Source organism: Musca domestica, unplaced genomic scaffold (assembly GCF_030504385.1).
Source record: "Musca domestica strain aabys unplaced genomic scaffold, Musca_domestica.polishedcontigs.V.1.1 36, whole genome shotgun sequence".
NCBI lineage: Eukaryota > Metazoa > Arthropoda > Insecta > Diptera > Muscidae > Musca > Musca domestica.
The window spans coordinates 6833189-6858098 of record NW_026712318.1 but is presented as its reverse complement, the minus strand read 5'-3'; the positions used below and the strand labels follow the sequence as shown (position 1 = coordinate 6858098).

The following is a 24910-nucleotide window of genomic DNA, read 5'->3' as shown; positions in this document are numbered from 1 at the left end:
CAACAAACCTACTACCAACAGTGAACCCAATGTCAACATTTTCAATTACCAGCTGTTCCGTTTACCCAAAACTAAATTTCGCCAAATTTAGCACCATTTAGTACAGTTCTTAAACTTAGTATATATTTTCAAAACCACCTTCCTACATCATCCCCATTTAAAATAAATGATTCTCATACAAAATTTTAAGATTTGACCACTAACCATATCCATAATTCCACAAGGTGCCAGATTTAGTACATTTTATTACTTTTTGTACACGTATTGTTAGAATTTCGAAAAACCATTCCGTTTGTCTATCCTATACAACGTCAAAGACTCTCACTCCAAATTTCAAATTTCCAGCTATTTTCCTTCGCCCAAATTCCAAAGTAAATACTTTACTTTAATACTTTTTAGAACGCATTTTCATATCCCCCGCCATGTATCAAACAAACCGCACAAAAGGATATTGTATTGCCAGATTTTGGACTTCCAACTAAATTCTTTACCCAAATACTAAATTTATTACCATTTAGTACTCTTTAGTGCGTATTTCCTAAACCACCTCCAAATCTTAATCCTACACCCACTAACAGTGATTCTAATTCTAACCTTTACTAAACTTAAAGTTCGAATTTCAAAAAACCCTTTTGTAAATATATCCATCACTCCATAAGTGACCCTCATTCTGAATTGGTCCAAAGTATACAATTTTTAGTACATTTTAGTACTTTTCGTACCCTTTTAGTAAGATTTTTCAAAAACCCATTCTCATCACCCACCTACAAAGCTAGTGGTGCTACGATTTTGGGTCTCTTTTTCCAAGAATTGGGAAGCGAAACACTTCTCTCTTTTACCGGGCCATAGTATTCTTTTTAAGCCGAGATCCCAGCAATTTCAAAGTTACTAGGCTTCCTAAAACATCCATAATTTTCACGCTGCCATAGCACATTATAGACTGTGATTTCAAAATTTTCAACCTATTATTCTATCTTCCTGAAATTTAGCATTAAGCATTTTCCATTAAGATTTTAAATTTTACAAACATTAAATTTTATTAAAGACGTTCTTCTCACTCTTCTTCTCTTTCTTTAATTAAAGCGGCTCCTTTGCAAATATTTCCACATTAAATTGGCATTCTTCGCCACATCGGACTGCATACGGGTATTAACAAATTGAATATTGAACGCAAATTAAATTTACATTTGATGCAAAGGGATTTCCACACATGTTGCTTTATTTAATCAGACATTTTCCACAAACGTTTAAACATATTCTAAAGGCGCATGCATTTGCGAGGACAAACAGATGTTCAGCCTGGAAAGTCACTGACACATGCATACGATTTACATACGATTGAGTGAACGCAGTGTGGTGCAACATATGCCACATGTTGCATATGCAAATAAGGGTGGTGGTGGTGGTGATTCAGCAACAGTTAGACTTCGCGTATGTTTGATGTCAAAAGCTTTGTCCCATAGCACTGAATAACATATTCAGCGAACAATATATTCATAGATTTATCCCGCATAACATGGAAAAGAGAGCGATGCAAATAGAGAGGTAAATAACTATTTAAGGCAGAGAGATGGGGAGTTGCGGTGTCTACGAGCAGGTGAAGTTCCATCGGGATGAGAAATTTTCGTGTTGTTTTTAGGAAAAATAAAACGGAATCCTCCCAACGTATACTAACATCCTTGCCAAGGCTAGGCCTAGTATAAAAATGGTTCACATCGGTCCAAATCTGAAGGAACCACCCCCATAAGGGGCAAATTATTTACAATCATAAATTTATTCACCAGAATATATATCAACCTCAACTCACAAAAGGGACCCTAATACCAAATTACAGATTTAGTACCATTTAGTGTTTTTCATACATTTTCGTGTTCACGTTTCAAAACACATATCAATATATAATCCCAGTTCTCCAATTAACAAATGTCTACATTTTAGCTCTATGCGTTCAGATAATACCAATAGAGCTTTGTGGTATACTACAGGGTGCGATAGATTTTTTTTTTTTACTTTTTTTAATGAAAGCAAAAAAATGTCGGAAATAGCATCAAATTTTAGAATAAGTTTAGATTTGTTCGACTTGGTCACCTTTGGCTCGACTTATGGCCTTCAAACGGCCAATGAAGCCGTCACACGCTGTCCAAGTAGCTCTGCGGTATTTTGGCCCATTCTCGACGAAGCGCTTGCTTGAGATGATCGCCTTTTTGGTATTTTTTAGTGCCAACCTTGCTTTCCAAAGTACTCCAGACATAATAGTTCAGCAGATTGGTATTCGGAGATTTTGGTGTCCATTGTGCGCTGGAAATAAAGCGAGGAATCTCATTTTGTAACCATTTTTGGGTGGCGCGCGCTGAGTCCTGTTGGAATGTCCAAGGCTTTAATGTTTGCGTGCCCAAGGCTTTAATACACACTCCAGAATATTTTCGCGATAATATTCGGCATTTATTTTGATGCCACGATCGATTAATACCAGCGGAGAGCGACCAAAGGCTGTTATGGCGGCCCACATCATCACCATCGCCGGCGCTTGAGTTCTGGTGCACATTTTCAGCTTACCTCTTTGGCAAGTAAACACGATAATTTTGTTTGTTTACAAACTTGACAACGAATGTTTTCTCATCGGAAAAAACCAAATTCGGCAGTTCACCACTTTCGGCTAAGCGAAGTAACTCTTTACCTATTTTTAGTCTCTTTTCTTTCTGTAGTGGTGTAAGTTCTTGCACTTCTTGGAGTTACAATGGCTTTACCCGAGCTCATTTTTAAATATTTTCTGAGTGGAATATTGGGATATATTCAGCTCACAAGCCATTTTTCGGCCACTGCGATCGCGACGCGGGTTTCGATCAAGTCGTTTCTTTAATTTTCGAACTATTTCTTCTAATGTTGCTGTTTTCTTCCGTCCACTTCCTTGACGTCGGGCTACGCTACCAGTATCACATTAACCGAGACACAAAAGATTTATTCACATTTAAATACTGGAGTGCTCTAACCATAGCCACTTGTAGTTTTCCAGTCAAATATAAAGAAATCACACTATCACGCTTGAATTCCATCACGAATTTTTTTCTGGAAAACTCTAACCAAAATGCTTTTGTACGCTTGTAAACAATATAATAAGCTGTCACTGGAATAATTTTAACAGTTGGCGGACGAGTGGCTTAGAAATGACAGCAGTCTTAAGTTGGCTGCAGTTTTTTCATCTCACCCTTTATATAAAATAATTGTACGAAAAGTGCTGAATTGCACTATATTCGGTATTGGATAAAAGGGATAGAGATAAAATTCTGAAATTTGAAATGACAAACACAGATTCCATCTGTAATGCCTGTATTTGAGATTTGGATGTTGTTGATAAATGGCACCTATACTTGTACGAGAAGTTCCAAATGTTACTAAATTTCGAATTTCATTTTGTTCTTTTTTTTTTGTTTTAGGAATTAAATTAATTTTAGGTGGTTGTGGATATCTGTACTATAATTGTACGAAAAAAACTAATTTTGGATCACTGTTTCTGCCTAGGATGGAAAGATATATGAAATGGATTTCACAGTTTTTTTCGAGGTTATCATGTGGAGACGTTGAAATAGTCTAGGACGGAAAAATTGGATGTGGGCCCATTGTGCAATTGTTTTACAAGTATCCTCTTCGGTAAACCTCAAAATTAATGATTTTGAAGATTTTTTTGGTGTAAAAAGTAAATATTTTACTATTATAAGGTGGACTTTTCGCGAACGAAGTAATGGGAAAGTGCTATATAAAATAGATGCATAGCATCTGGTGCTTCGAGACCTCTAACCCCTTTTGGAGTCTTAGCGCATAACATAGAATTTCTTAATTCCTAAATTGTCTCGTCTAATATACAATTTATACAAATATTTGTGTATGTTTATATGTTTGTATTTCCCCTTACGCATTATCTCTGGTAGTTCTGTCACAACATAACCAAATGAAATTAAATACCGCATTTGTGGTGTGAAAATGATTTTTAAATACAAAATGCCACAAATGAAGAAATTATTTTCACGCTTCTATAGTTTCAATGGGAATTACATAATAGCTAATAGCGTTGTGGTGATGGAAAAATATGTCTGGGAAAATTAAAAAAAAAAAACAAATACGAAAATCTTCCGAAGAATGAGGGAAACTGTTTCCGCTATCCAGTGTTGAAACGAGAGTATATGTCATTTTCAAATATTGGTCTGAAATTTTAATTTTTAAATTTTCGGATTAAGATTCCTTGATAATGTTGGATTTATATATACTCGTTTAGTGCATTCGGCTATATTGCAGACAAAAACACGAAGAATTTTTTTCGAAAATTTTAGCGAACTTATTTCCTTTTTTTGAACAGTTTTTTCTTGACCTGCATCGGATATCCATCGGTTTTACCGACAGATGTATACCCTCAGCCAATGATCAATTACTTAAAAATATATTTTAACTTTTGTTGTGATTATGCAAATTGTCGGCACTCTGCGGAGTAGGTTTCCAGGGAATGGGCCAATATTGTCCATTTCGAATCGGACGTAAATAGATATGATATAAATATTGTGAAATTCCAGATTTGATCTATATTGGTTACTCCCTTCACTTTTTATGAAATACTTGATAATTTTTAGAAAATGTTAAAATGTGCCTAAGTTACCAGATATAGTCGACCGAGGTTTTCCATTCTCATACCTTATTTAAAACAGATAAATATATTGATATGGGCCAAATTACAAGAATATCGAACATTTATATTCAACATTATGCGAAATCATAAATTCCAATAAATTCCATATTTAATTTAGGTTTTTGGTTGAGAGAAATATTTAGATATAGCAAGTTGTAAACAAGTTATGACAGATAAAAGAATTGAAAAATATGATCCTTTGTGGGTGAGATATCAGAAGGTGTTCGCTAATATATATCATCTTTACAACAGATCTTGTGTTAGCAAAAATGTTTGTATGTGTTAAATTATTTCGCTCTCTTTGAGCATTTTGTTTTACAAAATCTTGAACCCAATGTGGGCGAGGTCCCAGAAGGAATGGTTTGATCTCTACCATATTTATAACAGATCTTGTGTTGATGGAATCGGATGTTAATTTTGCGTTTTTTGAACTTCGTGGATATTTAATATTTTGTCCCTTTTTTGGGGAGGTACTAGAAGGAACATACCGATATATGCCATCTTCACAGCAGATCTTGGGTTAATAGAAATAAAGGAATGTGTAAAATATAAAGAGATTCAGATTTTTATTTGGGATATAATAATAGTTTTGGTTATTCAAAACGTCGACCCTTTATGGGGGAGGTAGCAAAAGGAATAGTCCGGTCTCTACCATCTTTACAATAGATCTTGTGTTGATGGAAATATGGAGATGTACCAAGTCTGAACAGAATCGAAATATCGCGTTTTATCAGCTTCATGGACATTCAAAATTTTGACCCTTTGTGGGGGAGGAACCAGAAGGAGTGTGCCTATATATCCCATGTTTACAGCAAATCTTGCGTTGGTAAAAATAATGGGATGTGTGAAATAAAGCTCATTTCAGATTTTATAATCGTTTCCGTTATTCCAAATTTTGACCCTTTGTTGGGGAGGTACCAGAAGAAATGCGCCGATATCGACCATCTTTATAATAGTCAGAATGAAATCGGATGTTAATTTTGCGTTTTTGACCCTATGTGAAGGAGGTACCAGAAGGAGTGGAGCGATATTTTCCATATTTACACCAGATCTTGGGTTTATAAAAATATTGGGATGTATGAAATTTTAAGATAATCGGATCCTTACATCACATTTTATAACAGTTGTAATTATTCAAAATGTTGACCCTCTGTGGGGGAGGTATTTGATGGAGTGGACCGATATTGCCCATTTTGGCATCTGTCCTAGCACTAACGCAACTATTAATACTTGCAATGATAGAGCAAAAGCGACATATCATTTCTCTTTCTGTGCAGAAAATATATTTATAAAATTACTAGCTGGCCCGGTCCGCGTTGCCGGCCCGTAGTTTTTGTCTATTATGCATATATTCCCAAGCATAATTATTCACAGATATGACTGATATAAGTGTTCACGTACAGGTCGATTTAAAGTGTTTTAAAATACCTGTACCCATTTTTAACCAGTGGGCTTCAATATTTAAACCGTGGGCTTCAACTGTGTGGATGTGCTATACAAATCTATTAAAAATTATATATCAATCTTATCGCCGTATAAGGGATCAAATTAATTTTTAATATGGTAAAAATCGTAGCAAAATCTTCCAGTCAAATGAGCAGTAATTTGGAATTTGCTGTATTTTGTATACTACATAATTGATGGCTGAATGATTTAAGAATAGCCAAAGTTAATTACTTTTTTAAACCCATTAGCAACTTAGATTGTGCATTAGAGTCCTCATAAGTCCCCCTAACCATGTCAGTCTGTTTGTCCGCCAAAAGGTGGACTTGAGAGGGTATTATAACATGGATAAAAATTCTAAAATTTGTAGATATGTTGAAATTTCAGTGTACGATTTTCACCCCCCTAATACGCATTATTAGCCAAATTCTTTGAAATGTGGTTAAATTAGGAGGTACCTTCTTTATATGGGCACTACTCCGAAACATCGACCTACATTGAAAACTTTCTTCTACCCCTTATAATCCAAGATGACAAATAGAGGCCAAATCAAAAATATAGCAGAACAATATAGCATGTCATAGCATTTCACGTGATTTAAATAAGTAAAAATAGTTTTATCCACCTCATAATTGAGGGCAGAATGATAAGATGGGAATTAATTTTATTTGCCATTTAAATTGTAAGTTGGAGACCCCTTAAAGTCCATATTTTCATCATAGGATAATTCAATGATGATTAAACAAATATTCGGTCCCGTGCTACTTTCTTATATTTGTAATTTCTTCATGTTTCCACAATTTATTTCATATGGATGCACATCCCAAATCTACGTTCCCAACCAATATTCTCTTGGGGGTTAAAAATTCAATAGAATACAAAATTTTCTTTTCTGATCACACATTAGATGTGAAAGTGGACTTGGGGATACTCCAATGTGGGGACTTTACTTAAATAAATTCCTATGTGACAATTATCTGTATGATGGTTCCCTACCCCAGGGTGGCATAAATAAAATTTTTTAGCCAAATCAATTGATGAATGTGGTCAATACCAATATGGGCCCTACTCTGAAAATTTCAAATTTTATGCGAAGAGGTTATCTACCCCCTTAGAAACAAAAATGTCAAATAAGGACCAAAAAATGAAAAAAGTGACCGGCCAAGACCCCAAAAATAACTTAAATCATAGATGGTTATATAAATATGAAATCGGGTTGTTCCCTTATCCATGAGTTATGATCGATATAAAGACCTGCAAAAGTGATTTTAGGTATTTTGAATGTTTGGGAAGAATTTCTGGAAGGATATAAAACCATTTCTAACTAAAAGTCCAATTAACTCTACTATTTTGCACCTTTTATTTCAATATTGGTATATTACTTATTATTCTCCCAAAGAATTTTGCATTTTGAGCTCTCATTGGACGGATCATTGCCACGCTTTGAAATGAGCCCCATTAAGCTTTTTCGGTCATTTTTGTTTGTTTAAATGTGTTCGCATCTTTCAGCTAACCCACGATGTAGGCCCTGGAGTTGAAAGGTAGATGTCAGTTAACATCCTATTTCGCACTTATTTAATTTTTTTAGTGAAAAATTATTCTTTATTTTGTTCACAAAAAATCCACTGAATTCAATATGATAATACAAATTGAAAAAAAAAAAAATGACAAAAAAAAAGAATAACAAATTGAAAAAGTCTTCAACTTTTTCGCTGATTTTTTACAGCAAATGTTTTAAGATCCTTCCTTACAAAGTTTGTCAATAGAATGTACTATTACTTTAAAATTCGATTCCATTGAAAATGTTTTTTTGATTTTTGCAATGAGATCTCTTTTTCATGATTTTTCAGCGATTTAGAAAAAGTAATTATCTTTTAACTTTGTTGTGACCGCGTTAAATTATTTCGATATCATCTATTCCGTTTCGCCACCACATAATTCGCTACTACACTTCCATGTAACCCGCCATCAATTTCAGTTCTCAAGAAATCAAGTCAATTAAATAAATTGGTATAAATATTCGAATTCAAAAATAAAATGTAAAAAAACACTACAAATGTACATTAGAAAAAAGTAAGTCAAAATGGAAAAAAATCATGCAAAATAAAACATTACTATTGTACATTTGAAAAGTCAAAATGAAAATGTTAATATATCACATTTTTACGCGATTTTTTTGGATATTATCCTTTTCGGAGAGGAGACAATTCCGAATTTGTATGAATCGTTAAAATCAGTCCAGCGGTTCTTAAGTTATAAGCGTAGTAACTAACACAACTTACATTTATATATATAGATTATAAAAATGTCGACCTTTTGTGGTTGAGGTACCAGAAGGAGTGGACCGATATATCCCGTTTCATCGCCAGACCTTGGGTTAATAAAATATTGGTATGTGTGAAATTCGTGGACAATCACGCTCTTACATCACTTTTTAGAAGAATTATAATTATTCGGAATTTTGATCCTTTCTATATTTTCTTTGAAAATTTCAACATTTTGTGAGGTAGGTACCAAAAAGAGCAGACTCATATTGCCCATCTCCGAAGTCCATCTATGTTTGATAATAGTATTACAATGTAGCTAGTGTAGACTAAATCGGATACTCCCTTCAAGAGTTATCGTGCACACCAGCCAGATAGATAGACAGACGTACGTCCCGACGGACGGACATCGCTATATCAACTCCAAATGTCCTGAAACGGATTTGGTCCAAAGAGACCTAGGGTCTAAAACCGTTGATTCGTAGAGGCACGTTTTGGCCGTATCACATGTTATATACCCCCTCTAGCCTTATGGCTAACGGTATAATAATAAGGGATTTAATTTTCAAAAATTTTGTGACCCACATCCTTCCTATAAATTGTCAACATTTTCTATAAAAAAATAATTATATAATTAAATAATTTTTACTCCATATTTCTTTTGCTATTTTCAGTGACCACCTAAAACCCAGTAAAGTAATATACGTGAGAAACACAATTTCCCTGGAAATAATCTATCGCTAACTCATACCCAGCTCATGTGATTTTTATTTTAATAAACATTTTCCCTGCGTGTCGAAGTACTGCTGGCAGAGATTAAACGGATGAATAGTTTCACCACACTTCCTCGTTATGGCCAGTTCCAGAGGATGTTAATTATGGCAAGTTAAGTCGTCATCAAACTTCAAAAGGTTAGAAGTTTTCCCATTTTATGTTTTGTTTTATTAAACTAAGACCACAACAGCACACAATTGTTGCCACTGCCACAGAGAAAAACAATAACAACAACATCGACAGCAGCAGCTGTCACAATCTCATTGTTATCGGGTTGACTGGTGTTTCGGAGAGATGCTGGTGTTGTGGTGACAATTTTTCACACAATTAATTTGATGCAAGAAATAAAGCAAGGCAACAACTCTTGTTTTTCTCTTTCTCTCTGTTATGTGTCTTACCGCAAAATAGAAAGAAAAACACACAGACAAGATTTTCCAACTTTGCTTCTATGCGTGAGAACTAAATTGTCAACGGTCTCTAGCCATATGAAACAGTTTTCCTATGAAAACCACTCATGTTAATGTGAGTTGGGGGATGGAGTGCCCCCCCATCTATTCATTTTCATTGGATATGACATTACATTTCGAAGTAAATGTTATCCCCCCGATATTAAGGGACACTATTGCTCATCGATTATCCCAGTGGGTTAATGAGGTCGTTATCATGCAATATCTTTTTTGGAAGAAATAATAAACGACAAATGGCAATCCTTCCCCCCATTTCATATCATTTAAGTATAAAAATCCAGATCCAACTACTTTATATCTATCTGCTATGAAATGCTAAGCATTTGTTCGCATGCATAGCCTTTATTAAGCCATGGATATATACACCATATGGGCCCACACAGTTGGACGACAATGTGGATGTATGTGTGTTGTTCTGTTATGATGTAGATCCGTAATTCCAACGTGGGGAACTCTCACGCCCTGAGTTTCTAGCCGGGCTCTACAGCTTTACTAGTCATTAGGGAAGTATACATGTTTAAATCTCTCACTATTAGAATTTTACTTTGTGGAATTCATTTCAGGACTTCTGTTGGGATTTTTGTGCAACATCTGTAAGATAGGACGAAGTTTTGGTCCCAGGTAAGTCGTTGAGATCATCACTTAGCTAGATTAAGGTATACAAATTTATCCACACACAGGGGGATAACCTATTATACAGGGACAAAAAATATACATGTTACACCCAGGAACTTCATCGGTAATGTATCACAGATATAAAATAATACTGCATATAGATACATATTTATGGATATGGACAAGTACAACATATATTAAGCCTATTCTTACTTCTAATATTGCACTTATCATATCACAGAATTGTCCATATTGCATTAATATTTTATGTCCTTTACGTGATAAACTCCAATACTTTTCCCTTGCAAATCCTCCAATTCGTACATGTTTTGACCTACGGGCTTGACGATCCGACATTTTATGAACTTTTTACAGAATTTTGCATTTATGTTTTTTGAAAAATCCGACAATACATTGTTTCTTCGGTACACTTCCTGTCCTGGTCGAAACTTTATCACTCGGGCTCTTTTGTTGTATCTTTCCGAACTCTTCTCAAATGCATTGTGTAAATTTTCCTTAATTGTTTCCCTTAAAATTTCGAGTTTTCCCGGTCTATTCATTGCCTTTAGTTCATGATCAGTCAGTGACATCAATTTTCGGGCTAACTTGTAGTCTTTCCCACTGGAAAACATATGAAAACCAAAAAGTGCGAAATAGGGAGTTACACCTGTTGAGGAATGTATCGAATTTCTGAGGGCACACTCTATTTCTGTCAAATACATGTCCCAATCCCTATGATCCTTATCAAGGTAAGTCCTAATGGCATTTATTACCGATTGGTTGACACGTTCGGAAGCGTTGGATTGGGGTGAATACACTGCTGTTCTCATGTGGCTGATTTGATAGCCTTCGATTAGGTCCTTAAAGGTCTGGGATGCAAACTGCGCCCCATTATCGCTGTGGATGACCTCGGGTACGCCGAATTTGTGAAAAATTTCCTCGACGAGGAATTTTGCTACATTTCTTGCAGTGGCCTCTTGCATGGCTTTAAGAAATATAAATTTGGTGAAGTGATCCACAACGATAAATATATAAGCATTCCCTCTTTTCGACCTAGGATACTTCCCGAGGAAGTCCACATATAGTTTTTGAAAAGGTCTGTCAGTGATCACCTCCTTTCCCATACTCGGCATCATGTGTTGGTTACTAGGTTTGGATTCTTTGCATAATTGGCAATTTCTTACATATTGCTTCACTTGCACGGTCATTCGGGGCCAATAGTAAAATCTTCGAACTCGTTCTAAAGTTTTTACCATACCCCCATGTGCCGCCGTAGTTATGTCATGAGCATTTTTGATTATTTCATGAGTAAGGCCTGAGGGAATCCATAGCTTCCATCGGACCTCCTCATTCTCATCTTGACCCGGAAATACTTTCTTATACACGTACCCATTTTCTATTTTCAGATCGGGTAACTTGTTTTTATTTTCATCTATATTTTTGATTAATTCCCTGTACTCTTCACTTTCGAACTCCGTAGTCTCAAAGTTTAACATTTCCCCAGGAGTAATCTCATTAACATCGAGCGTTGGTGCTCTGGAGAGCATATCGGCAACCAGGTTCTCAGTTCCTTTTCGATGTTCTATGTTAAAATCGAAGGCTTGTAATTGTAACGACCACCTAGCTAACCTTCCTGTCAAGTCTTTCAAGCCCATCAGCCATTTTAGTGAGGCATGGTCAGTTATTACGGTAAATGGCATTAGCTCGACATATGGTCGGAACTTTTTAATCGCCATAACTGCCGCCAGACACTCCTTCTCTGTCACGCTATAATTGCGTTGACAGGCATTTAACTTTTGGGAATAAAAAGCTATTGGATGTTCTTCATTCCTATCATTTATTTGATATAACACCGCCCCTATGCCATATTCGGACGCATCGCATTGAATGTAGAAATGCCTCGCAAAATTAGCATGTCGAAGGACCGGGGCGGATGTTAAGGCTTTTTTAAGGTTTTCAAAAGCCTGCACCGCAGCATCATTCATCTCAAATTTCTTACCCTTTTTCAAAGTATCTGTGAGGGGAGCTGAAATTGTGGCAAAGTTTCTAATGAAACGTCTATACCAACCAGCGGTCCCCAAGAAACTTCTTACTTCTCTGGCACTTTTCGGAACCTTAATGTTTTTTTTCGCCTTTACTTTGTCGGGGTCGGTTTTCAATTTTCCATCTCCTACAATGAAACCCAGGTATCTAAGTTCCCTGAAACAGAACTGGGACTTGTTTAACCCAATCGTCAGATTCGCCCTCTTGAGACATTCTGCAACCTCTCTTAGTAATTTCAAATGATCTTCAAACTCCCCTGATATTATAAGCAGATCATCTAGATAAATGAACACATTTTCTTTTAGATGTGATGGTATAACTTTATCCATAAGCCTACACAAGCGTTGAGCCGCATTGCAAAGCCCGAAAGGCATTACCCTAAATTGGTATAAAGGGCGACCTGGGACTGTAAACGCTGTGTAGGTTTTACTCGTGTCATCTAGTTCGATTTGCCAGAAGGCGTATTTCAAATCGACACTGCTTATATAATGGGTTTCATCGATTCTACTCAGAATGCCGTCTATGTTTTGGAGCGGGTATGCATCCTTTACTGTTAGTTTATTCAATTTACGGGCATCCAAGCAGAACCTGTTCTTTCCGGGTTTCCTCACGACTGTGGTCCTATTACTCCATGGACTATTGCTTTCCTCTATCACATTTAGACGTAGCATATTGTCTACTTCCTGATAGACAATGGCCTGTACCGCCGGGGAGATCGGATAATACCTGTCTTTGACCGGTTCAGCACCCTCGACGAGCTTTATCGAATGCTTCTCCAGGCTAGTCTTACCAAGCCCTCTTTCCTCAAAGGTATCGAAACCCCTGATTACCTTGTCCAACTGTTCTTGTTGTTCTTTGGACAATTCGTGAGGGTTTAATTTATACATATCTCCGTCGATAATATCTTTTTGGAACTGTTCTATTTTCATCTCCTCCACTGGTATTACTTGGGGGGCTAAATTATACAATCTCCAAAAATCTACCCCTAAATACAATTCCTGCTCTAGGTCGGGACACAAGTAAAATTCCATTTCTTTTTTAACGTTATTATAACTTATATCCAGGGTAGTTTTTCCAATCAATCTGTGTTGACTTCCTGTGGCGGTTTTTATATTAGAGAAGATCGGTTTTAAGTCGCAGTCTAAACTTTCTATTAGCTCCCTACAGCCCTTTCCCAGTAAGCTTACTGAAGCACCGGTGTCCAGCAGGCCCTTTAATTTATGACCTTCTATATAGATTTCCGCAAAAGGTCTGGGGTCATGTTGGGTTCTAGCCCTGCTAATTGCTTCACTAATAATTTGATAATTTTTTCGTTTCGAAATAAATTTTTCCCGTACTTTCGGAATTTTTTTATCTGACTTTTGTGTCTCTGGACATCCAAATATCTTTTGTCTCACTTTGACATAATTTTCTTTTCGCTCATTCACCGATAAATAGTGTCTCATACCCGGAATAATATTACTGCTACTTTTTACTTTTTCTAGGCTGAAACGTTTTACCACAGGGATGTCTAATTCGGACGGGGTCTCCCTTCCTGATCCCCGCCCTTGTTCCCATTTCCCTGCTGGCACATTCTACATCTGGGGGTTGTAGTTCCAGGGTTGCCGCACTTATAACAGAATAATGCCCTAGTCGCTTCCTCACAATCGCGGAAAGAATGTCCTAATTTCCTGCAATTCCAACAGGTTAGTTGGGGTTTTACTTGCCTGTTGTACTGCATAGCAGCCAATTCTTTCAATTCACCCTCCTCTTGTTCATCCGAAAACCTAACATCCACATCTTCGGAGATCTCATTAACGTGTTTTAGCTGCCGAGCCATTGGTAATGTAGGTCGGTTTTCCCGCCTTAAAAAGTTCCTCTCGGCCTCATTACACTCCACTCTTAGCTGTTCAACTGATGACACTTGAATCGGATATACAATTCTTCCTATACTGTCTTTAACGTTTTTCTTCAGAATTTTCATCATGTCAAATTCCGAGATAGGTTGCACCAATTTGGCTCGAACTTGACCCATTGCATGAAAAAAATTGTCTACCGATTCGTTGATTTGCTGTTTCCTTTGGGCAAGTTCTGTGAGGATTTCAAAATTTGACTTAGACGATTGGTATTGGCTCAAAATACTATATTTAAGATGGTCCCAGCTATGGATTCCATGCGTCTTTTGTAATAGCCAATACCAAGACTCAGCTCTACCGGACAATATAAGAGGAAAGTCTCTTATGACTTCCGACCATGGTATGTTATATTGCTTCTGATAATATTCCAATCGGTAAACGAACTCTTCAACTCCCAAACTGTTGGAACCTCCATCAAACGTAAGACCCAATTTATTAAGTCGAACTATACTAAAGTCTTTTCCAGTCCCCATGGTTACCGGCCTAGTGTGCGAACCATTTGTTCCGCCATTATTTGAACTAGACGATGTTGGTGCTATGGACACCTCTTTAGGTCTTGTCTTATCTGGTTGCCTTTCTGGACGAGTGTCCGTAGACGGGAGCGCTGTGATTCCCCCATGGTTTAGCATTCCATTGGACTCACGTTGAGGTGTGTTGCTGACATTTCCACCCTGTTTTCTCAAAAGTTGGTCCATTGCGGATGTCAAGTCCCCAAGTGTCTTTCTTATATCACCCATCTCGGACTGAACCCTTTTAATGGATGTTTCTAAGACCTTAATCTGTTCAGGATTATGAACTGTTCTCTGGGTCTCAGACCCCTCTCCAGCCCCCTGAAGATATGAAGGACCTAAAGGATTCGACATCGGGGCTCTCGAATTAATGGTTTGAGAAAAATCCATAATTTGTCCCTCGCCGCGCTGGTTTTCTTCTGCCATTTTTTCTAGATTTTGGGTTTTTTGCCGTTTTTCTTCCAAGATGTTTATGGTCCTATTCAAGTCAAATAAAATTGGCCTATCTCTTTTTCTACTTTTAGATTTGGAGCGAGTCTCCCTACTCATTACCCTTGGTCTCTATATTTTTTTACCACAAAGATTTTTTTCTAACAAGTATATAAAAACGACGAAGTATCTCTAAAAAAAAACAATTTCTTAAATCACTTTCTAGAATCAAATTTCAAAAGCAAAAACAATTTTAAAAAAATGAGAGTAAATTTTTTTTTTTTTTTTTTTTTTTTTTTATAATATTTTAATCTCTTTTATATGTATAAATTTTTTTATTAGGAGGCTTATTATGATGAGGTGTGGGGTACGCGGTCTTTTGGCTATATCCGTCGCTATGGTTGTGATGGTACATTCAACTACTACAAAAAATACAAAATAAATTGACAATGCAAAACGTTTGGTATATGCACTGATTCCATACTTCATCAGATATCAGTTTATATATTTTTAGGTACAACGGTCCTCTAGACTCCTCCAGAGCGGATACCCAGACATATAAACTGGATCACTACCAAACATACTGCTGATTCTATAACTATTGTTTTACCCAGGATGGTCAGTGCGGATACTCTTGTTAATAATCTACAAGGTATGTCACCTTTTATCCCAGTTTGTACTTGTCATTGCCTCTATTCCTCTGAATTATCCATTATCAGTTGTTATAGTACATCACTTTCTGGCCCATTGTCCAGAATGGCTACTACATTCACTGATTTGTCTATTCAGATTCCAAGAAACTAATGTTGGTCTATTTCTCTTTTTATTTAGTTGGCTATTGCTAAGTGTGTTGATGACGTACACTTCCTATATTAATACACCGCAAGGGTTTCTTTGGATTGGGCGCCATATTGTTACGTGTCCTTTTAAGCGGAGCCAGAACGATGCCTCTATATCGCCGACTAACTCTGCCGACTCTCTTGGGGCAGGTTCCATCCCGACATCTCTAGCCCAGGAACGTACACAATCGATTTGGTCTATTCCTATCGATAATTTACTTTAACTTCTCCCATCAAAACTCCGGACTCCGGGTTCAGAGTCAAACTTAGCCGCCCACCCGACCATAGTCATCCTACCGATCTTGCCTTGATGACCCCTATTACCGCTGGAAGTACCACCACTCACCTCATCATCCTTTTCCTCCTTTCCTTTTCAGTTAAACTCTCATATTTCTAATTGTCTACAGATTCACATTATATTTATTGAAAAATGTTGATTTTATTATATGATTAGGTATCCTTTTTCCTTAATTATTACTGTTGAAAATTAATAAAAAAACTGAAACACAATAAAATATAGAACAAAAAAAATTAATAAAATATAGTTTGATGTTCTTCTTTTTTATAGTATCTTCTCTATGACCAGAGGAATTTCGAAAGGTTCTTTGAACCAAATAAAAGAAATCTTGATAAACAGAACGATTGACCAACTGGTCTATTAGAACCCACAATATTTTGCAAAACTACGTCCTTATCAGTGGACTATGCTCAATAAACTCCAATAACCTAGATTTCCTAATAGAGCTCTATTATAGACAACCTATGGCTTAGGATCAACTATATCACCAGATGCACAATTGTGGTTCCTAATGTGAAACAAATACGACGTAAACTAGACGAGGGAATTGTAGGTATTTCCAAACAGGAAAAAGGAAACGTTATCATTTACACTCAAATAAAAATAGTCAATTTGGATAAAAAAAAATAAAATAAAACATGCAAAGCAAAATATAAATAAATCATACAATACGTTATACACTTAGAAACTAAATATACTTTATGAAAATTATTTTCTTTGACGATTTTAACTGGTTATGATTATTTTTGATCTCAATCGGTCGTCACATAACCAAATGCCAGTCTTTTTATACGGGACTGACTGTGGCAGAGGTACTTCGGCGAATTATAACTGTTATACGTGAATTCGCTCGGGCACAAAGTTATATATTCTCTGGTAAAGTTCTGGTACTGAGCTTTTGCAAAGTTTTTGTCAGCTCGGGTGTTTCCACTAGATGGCAGTGGGCTTTGCTCCCTAAGGTAATTGGCAATACTAATGTCCTACCTTTTTTTCGGCTTTCTACTTGGGTAATCTATTTTAGTGGCTATATTTCCTCTACGACACTTCCGTCCAACAAACAAGGTTTCTGGTGGCCTAAAGGAAACAAACCATGTCTTACCATTACTCTATACTTATTAAACGCCAAAATCTGCACATTACCTTTCTTGATTGCTGGTTCAATAATGCGTCTGAGGATAAAATTGGACTTTGACCACTTTATTTATAACAACACCCTGCGATAGTCACCTATTTTACACGGTAAAAAAAATCAACTTCTTCGTTCGTAAGACACTATTTTCTTATTTTACCTTTACTTTAATCAAATCAATATTCGGCAGATATCGCTTTTATTATATTTAAATTCACTTTATAATTTTTGCAAAAACTTTGTACTTTATTCCCACAGAGAAGTTAAAGTTTCTCACTCAGCACCAATACTTAAAATCCCCGTTCTCTGGTTTTAACACATATTTATAAGCTTAGAGAGAAACAAGTAAAACAGGCGTTAAGTTCGGCCGGGCCGAACTTTGTATACCCTCCACCACAATTAGTGTTTGAAGTAAAACTAAATATTTGTTTTCTTTTCTTTCAAACGGATGTAAACATTTTTTTTGAAACACCTTTCCTTTCTCATAACTTTCACAGAAAAAATTGTACACATAAGAAAATTGTACACATTAGAAATAAACACGTTTTAGAAACATGTTTGAAACGCCAAATCTGAAAAGAACCCTCATCTGTACATCAAATTCTTATTCTAACACAAAACATAAAAAATGGTTATTTTGTTTTTTATCTGTATGTTTTTATTACCTAAAATTCATTGTCTAAATACAATCTAATTATTGCTATCTTAATTAACGTTATCTTATTTTACATTTTATTCTTAATATGGATTTCAATATAATTAAATATATAGAAGTCATACATGAATCGAATTCGTCATTCATTGCATTAATATTATGTTTATGATCAAACATAAATCTATATATTAATACAGATTACAGAGTAAACAATAAAATATTTTACAAAACTCTATAAAAACTAAATCTATTAAAAAATGTGTTTACATTCTATATTATAAGTATAACATTCTAATTATATATTACTATTCCATCATGGTGGCTGTGAACTGTGGCGTAAGTGCTACAATTAATATTTAAATTTTCTTTACTAAATACCCAATCGATGTGCGTACCGTGATTCGTTGTTGGTATATTTCTCTCCAACTTTGATAATAAGCCCATTGAACGAAGAGCAGTTTCAATTGTACTAGTTCGACTACTTCTACAGATATTGAAATCCCCGACAATTACAATATTTGAATTATCGCCGAAACGTTCTCTAATATCACATATAGCTTCAAGTAAAATACGTTTGAAGTTGCATTCGGGATATGAAGAATTCCTGTAAAGTACTATAAGATACAAATCTCTGAATTGGATGAGGGAATACTGAAATGATTTTCTGCCTCTGCTTAGATCTTTTTGACAAATAATATTTGCCTCAGAAAACTTTTCGTTCTTAATATAAATTGCGATACCCCTCTTATCTCTTACTCTTCCTTCAGTATGATTGCAATCTATTCGTGACAATATTGAGAAATTGTCAAAGAAAAGTTCTTCTTCCGGGTATGTCCACGTTTCCACAAAACACAATAGGTCACAATGCATTAGAGTGACATCACTAGAAATATCAGAATGATGAGCACTCAGACTTTGTATGTTTTGATAAAATATTGTGAAAGCGTTATTCGATGTGTTAAACTTACTATGCTGCAAGTGTATGGCTTTATGCAATCTAAGCCGTTCCAATTCTATTTTGACAACATCAGAGCTGCAGAAAGGTTTTGGTGGAGTAAATGTTCCAATAATGTATAGCCCACTTGCTTTAGTGGCTCTACTACAAGCGACATAGAGAGAAGCCCTACTCATACCTTTCCGAACATGAACAGCAACTTTTTCATAGGTTGCGCCTTGACTTTTGTGTATGGTTATACCTTCTGCAACTACCAATGGAAACTGTAAGCGTTCTATAGTTATTTGTTCATTCCGTTTGTACTGGAACGTTCGGCGGCACTTTTCAATGGGAGTCCACAGTAATTCTGTGGGATGTGGTTTTTTTCTTCTCGCCATTCTTCCAACACTTTCATCAGAAAATAAGATCCAAAGCGTTATTGGTTTTGTTGAGTTTCTACCAAAATCAATATGCTTCAGTATGCCAGTGGCTCCATTGACTAGGCCATCGTTGGTATCAATATTGATCGTCATCATATATTTTGCACTCAATTTTAATTTTAGTTCACTACAAAGTCCTTGCGTTTCTGAGGTCTTTAAATTGAGAACCGAACTTAAAATTTGATTCCGTTGACCGATAGCTAATGAATCTGACTTCAAAATATCGGATGCCTTGGAAACAAATTGTTCAGATGTGATTTGTTCCAATCTAAGGGAATTATAATTATCGGTTTCTTCGTTTGACAGGAATAAATGAATTGCTTCATTTGGTATCTCCGATGTTGGTATGACCCTTGACTTTATGAGCGAAACATCTTCTTCAGTCATTTCTCCAGTTGACATTCGGTTCAGTGCAAACGCGAAATCTTGGTCCTCCCTTTGTCGCATTATCTCTGTTAGCTCATTAAAGGAAAACAGATCCCACAAGCCACCCCCTGCGAGGATGTGGTATGGATTAGCAGTATTGGTACTAAATATCCATTTATCCCCAACTGGAGGCAGTTGTTTTAGATCTCCGAACAAAACTATAGAGATTCCTCCAAAGGCTTCAGTGGTTTTAAAAATCTGCCTCAGGCGTGCGTCAAGGAAACCTAACATTCTACATCCAACCATGGAGACCTCGTCTATTATGATCAATTTCAGATCTGTAAATTTAACCAAGAGCTTATTAACAAGATCACTGCTTAGTGGACGTAGCTCTCCTCGGAACTGGTTTACTGGAAGGGAAAAAAGTGAATGTAATGTCGCACCTCCAATTCCAAAAGCAGCTTTTCCGGTAGGAGCACTTAATAATACTTTTGGCAAATCCGGATTAGCGCCAGGTATAGAATTATATCTAAAAGTAACTGCCTGATAAATAGTTTTTATAAGGCGACTTTTTCCTACGCCAGCTCCTCCCGCAACATACTCATAAAATCGAACTTTCTGAACTATATTTTGTAAAAGATGTTGAAAATAAGACCGCTGTTTATTGTTCAGCGTTCTGATTAAATGCTGAAGTTCTTCGAAATTTACTAATGGTGGGAGTCTTACTAAGTGTACATTGGCTTCTGATTCCAGGTCATCTTCATGGTGGTTGTCAATGTCGAAGACATTTATATTTTCCTCTAATTCTGGAACAACCAAGGCTCTAAACTCCTCGTCTAAAAGTTGGTCACTTGTAATGTTATCGTTACTCGCATGGTCTTCACCACCATCACTGTCTTCACGAATACTTTGCAATATATCATGTAATTCACCATCCTTGAACATTTCAAACTGCTGTCGGTTCCTTTCAATTACATCCATGTAGATAGAGCAGGTATCTTCGTTGTTTCTTCCTATAATGTCTTCGTCTTCGTTACGCCATGGAAAGTATAACATAACCAATGTGCGAAAATAGTCGTCCCTGTTTAAGTCGGCCCTAAATGAGGGAAAACGAATTATAGCCGGACTTCTTCTTTTATATACGTAACCCGAATTATTTTTTAAGCGAAACAAAGCCCCGACATCATCAGGATGTTCCTCGTCATCTTCAAGAATATCTTCATCCTCCTCATCATGTTGACGATTCCTTTTGCGCAATGTCTTAGAGTATGTATAATGTGCAGCGAAATAAGCCAAACATACATCGCCTAGATTATCCGGTCTTTGAATATAATGCTCAAGTAAATTCGATACATAAATATCGGTTGAATCAGGAGAAAGATTTTGAAGCTCTTGCCTCGGTTTTAGTATGCGAACACGTTTTTCTGGCAAGAGAGTATTGACATAAACATCACTGCTGCTACACTGAGACAAATGCATTCCCAAGATATTGTAAGCTGCTTCTTGGGCTGAGACTTCGGATGCTGATATGAATTTATTACCTATATGCTGCAACTTTTGTTTTACAGAATAATTTCCTTCACGTATCTCGTTCATTGTTTCTTGCAACAAACGTGAAACACCCCGATTCGACTTGTTTATATAGTTAACTATATATGACACGCATGCATAAGCATCCAGAACAAATTGAATATCCATGTTTGCTTTGTGCATTTTTAAAATCCGCGAATTAAAAGCATTTATTGATCTGTCTTTGAAGGATCTTTTAAGAAAAATTTTAGGTTTTCTTAGAGAAGATCTGATCGCCGCAAGATATTCATCTTTGTCCATATTAATCCGTGGGTCTGCCAAAAACTGATCAAAATTATTTAATCGTTCACATTCTATATCTGTTAACTTTGCGTTAAGTAAATTATAAATTTTGTCATAGTTGCACTTATGAGCTGATAATTGTTGCTCATCTACATCATCCGAAAACGGCAAAAGAAGTTCCGTATTAGACATTGGCGGATATGGTATATGAAATCTACAGAATTTTTGACCTCTTATTTCACGTTGGCATGCTCTTCCGTGGTTGTGTTGCTGGTAGTGGACTATGTCTTGGATTTCGCTATTAGACGAATCTGTAGAAACAAATTTATCTACAAAATCCGTAACACGTTGGAAGCTATTTCGATCTGATATATCAAACAAAGGGGCATTGTTTAGCCAATATATGCCGTGGACATGAGGAGACCCTCGCTGTTGAAATTCTATTCTCCAGTAGAATTTGATTACATTAAACTCGTCGAATATTCCACCATTAACCGTGAAACTTTTGAAGAGGTGTCTTATTCTGTGGTCAAAATACCTGGAACATGTAATTGGATCTGACCTAATTAGTTCGTACCGTTTTTGGGTGCTAAATGACATTGCCTCTTCTTCGGTAATATTCCTTCCTTCTGCAATTTTTACCAATATAACGATCAATTCTGGCCATTGTGATTCAGCAGCAGAAAGAGTTATAAAGAACGTTGGAATGCCAAATTGCCTGATCATAGCCAAGACCTTCTTTTTCTCTGCCTCCCAATGTGCTGGAGAAGACCGCACGCCTTTCAAAATGTGATACCCTTCGTCGTGCTGCACTATATTTTGTATGAACCGGTCATTAAGAGCATCCGTTGCAGTATAATTGCGAGTACCAATTTTCTTCCTCAAACAAGTAGAAATACTGTTCTTGATTTTAGAAAACTCTAATTTTTTATACGAGTATAAGACTTTGTCTACCCGCGCACATCTTCTATCATAACGCCGGGCTTCAGATTTTATCAATTTTGCTATTGTCGCTGTAGATTTTCTTTTAATACCACAGTATATAGTGGGAAATGATAGCTCTTCAGAGTCCTCATCTAATAGCAAATCCATGGGTCTATGGCCTTCACCAGGAGCTATTTCAATATTTTGAATTTGAACATTTTCGACTGGAATATAATCTAAGAGGGTTTCTTGGGGGTTATGTTCTTCAATGTGATCTTCATCTAAGTTAAAATCAATGACGCTCGATAATAGACTTCGATCTTCGGAATTTGCTATAAACGGCACTTGATCAGCAGGACCCATATTGGCCAACCATTCAGATGAAATACAAATTTCATGTTTCCTGTACAATTCGGTTTCAATAAGGTATCTTGCTGCTTCGAAAATTTTGCCGGGCCGAATCGTTTCAGACATAAAATAGTGTGTGTAAGATATTCTTCGCTTCAAATGAACCTGGATAACTTCAGTTTGATCGGCCGTTCTTGGAAGGATGTTGACGGTGGAATCGAGTGAAATGGGGACATTTACTACTGCACCCCTTACAGCACACTGTCGATTATAACCCAATGAAACTATTCTCATAAAGGGAATTCGTGGCGCAACAAACCTTTCTTCCAGCGACGTCAAGCCCTGAAGTTCACTCGGAATAGCTGGAAAATGTAGACCTTCTGAGAGACACATAGAAGGAACCTTCCCCGCATTGATTATTTTGTGGCATGTGTTGCAGAATTTATATATATCGTTATCAGATGGAAACTGGTCTGAAAGGAAAAAAACTGTACTTAAATTTGGGTATTTTTGTAGAACAAATGTTTTGCGGAGAGTCTTAATTTGAGTAACAAACCAAAGACCTCCACAACAAATACAAACTTCTGTGGGTCCGCTCTTGATAATATTGCAAAAATTGGAAATTATCCTAGCTCTGCACCTCAAAGTATCTTGAATTTGTTGTTGTGACCTCGAATCCGGCGACAAATTTCTTCTCCTTGCTGAACTTCTCAGAGCTTGTCTCATGTTTATATTTTCTCTGTTTGTAGGATTCATACGATGAATAAGGACGCGGCAACTTCTCATCCTGTTTTCTGCTTCTTGCATTTGCATAGCAACTTGTCTGGTGACACGACGAGCTGAAGTGTTCCGCTCTTGTTCCATAATACGGAAAACTGGATTTCTTCGACGTACTCGGTGCATTGCTGTGTCTCTCTCTCTTTCGACTTGGCGGTATTCTTCATTTTGTCGCCGAATAGATCTTGCCAAAGAGTCCCTTTCTCGTTCCTCTCCACGATACGCCGGATCCATTCTTCGAATAGAATGGACCAAAGTGTCCCTCTGTTGTTCCTCCTCCCGGTAAGTTGGATCCATTCTCCTAATAGAGTGGGCCAAAGTGTCCCTCTGTTGTTCCTCCTCCCGGTAACTTGGATCCATTCTCCGAATAGAGTGGGACAAAGTGTCCCTCTGTTGTTCCTCCTCCCTGTAAGTTGGATCCATTCTCCTAATAGAGTGGGCCAAAGTGTCCCTCTGTTGTTCCTCCTCCCGGTATGTTGGATCCATTCTCCGAACAGATCGAGCCACAGTATCCCTCTCTTGTTCTCCTTCCCGAAATGTCGCATTCATCCGATGGATAGAGTGTGCAAGTGTATTCCTCTCTTGCTCTTCTTCGCGATACGTCGGATCCCTTCTTCGCATTGAGTGGGCTACCGTGTCCCTTTGTTGTTCCTCCTCCCTGTACGTCGGATCCATCCTTCGAACTGAATGGGCCAATGTGTCCCTCTGTTGTTCTTCTTCCCTATACGTTGGATCCATTCTTCGATTAGCGTGAGCCAAAGCATCGCGCGCCTGTTCAGTTGCTCGATAACTGGAATTCATTCGGAGAATAGAGTGTGCCAAAATATCCCGTTCTTGTTCCGCAGATCTATAGTTTACTGCTTGGCGCCGAGTTGAATGTGCTGCTCTATCCCTTTCTCGCTCATTTTCTCTATATTCAGGATCCTGTCTCCTTGTTGCTAACTGTTGAGAGTTTCTGAGCCGATCGTCATTTAAATTCCGTTCACGGTAACTGTGAAGATGTTGCCTCATAATTCGTTGACGTTGTAGTGCCGATTGTTTACGTAGTTTAGGCATAATTATTGATTGTCGAATTGGAACAGTTTTAAATCTGTATAGAAAACTTTTCAGTTATTTTCGTTGGTATTAGGTTATGTTTTGTTTAACGATTCGTTGTGAACTGATTTGTTAAAGTTGAGTTGGTTTATTATATACACAAATACTTACTGCCCAGGTAAGATGTTTTGTAAAAATCTGCGTAGAGTACCAGGTATATGAACCAAGTTGACGAGTGG

The 24910-nt window shown here is 36.8% G+C and overlaps 1 protein-coding gene and 2 long non-coding RNA genes across 4 annotated transcripts; 1 reads left to right on the top strand and 2 right to left on the bottom strand.

The window, feature by feature from the left end:
• Positions 1–10045: 10045 nt before the first annotated feature.
• LOC131803961 (uncharacterized) lies at positions 10046–16384 on the top strand. Of its 2 annotated transcripts, none has more exons than XR_009342843.1 (3): positions 10046–10244; positions 15614–15766; positions 15946–16384. It is a non-coding gene; the product is annotated as an uncharacterized LOC131803961 (long non-coding RNA). The 2 variants fall into 2 exon arrangements; XR_009342844.1 differs by having other exon boundaries at positions 15457–15766.
• A 16-nt stretch (positions 16385–16400) lies between these two features.
• LOC131803962 (uncharacterized) lies at positions 16401–17678 on the bottom strand. Its single transcript, XR_009342845.1, has 3 exons — positions 17541–17678; positions 17392–17478; positions 16401–17325 (listed from the first exon to the last, which is right to left on the bottom strand). It is a non-coding gene; the product is annotated as an uncharacterized LOC131803962 (long non-coding RNA).
• A 5809-nt stretch (positions 17679–23487) lies between these two features.
• LOC131803942 (trichohyalin-like) lies at positions 23488–24692 on the bottom strand. The gene is made up of 2 exons (XM_059125917.1): positions 23679–24692; positions 23488–23598 (listed from the first exon to the last, which is right to left on the bottom strand). The coding sequence occupies exons 1-2, from the start codon at positions 24690–24692 to the stop codon at positions 23488–23490; spliced, it is 1125 nt and encodes a 374-aa protein (XP_058981900.1).
• Between the last annotated feature and the right edge of the window lie 218 nt (positions 24693–24910).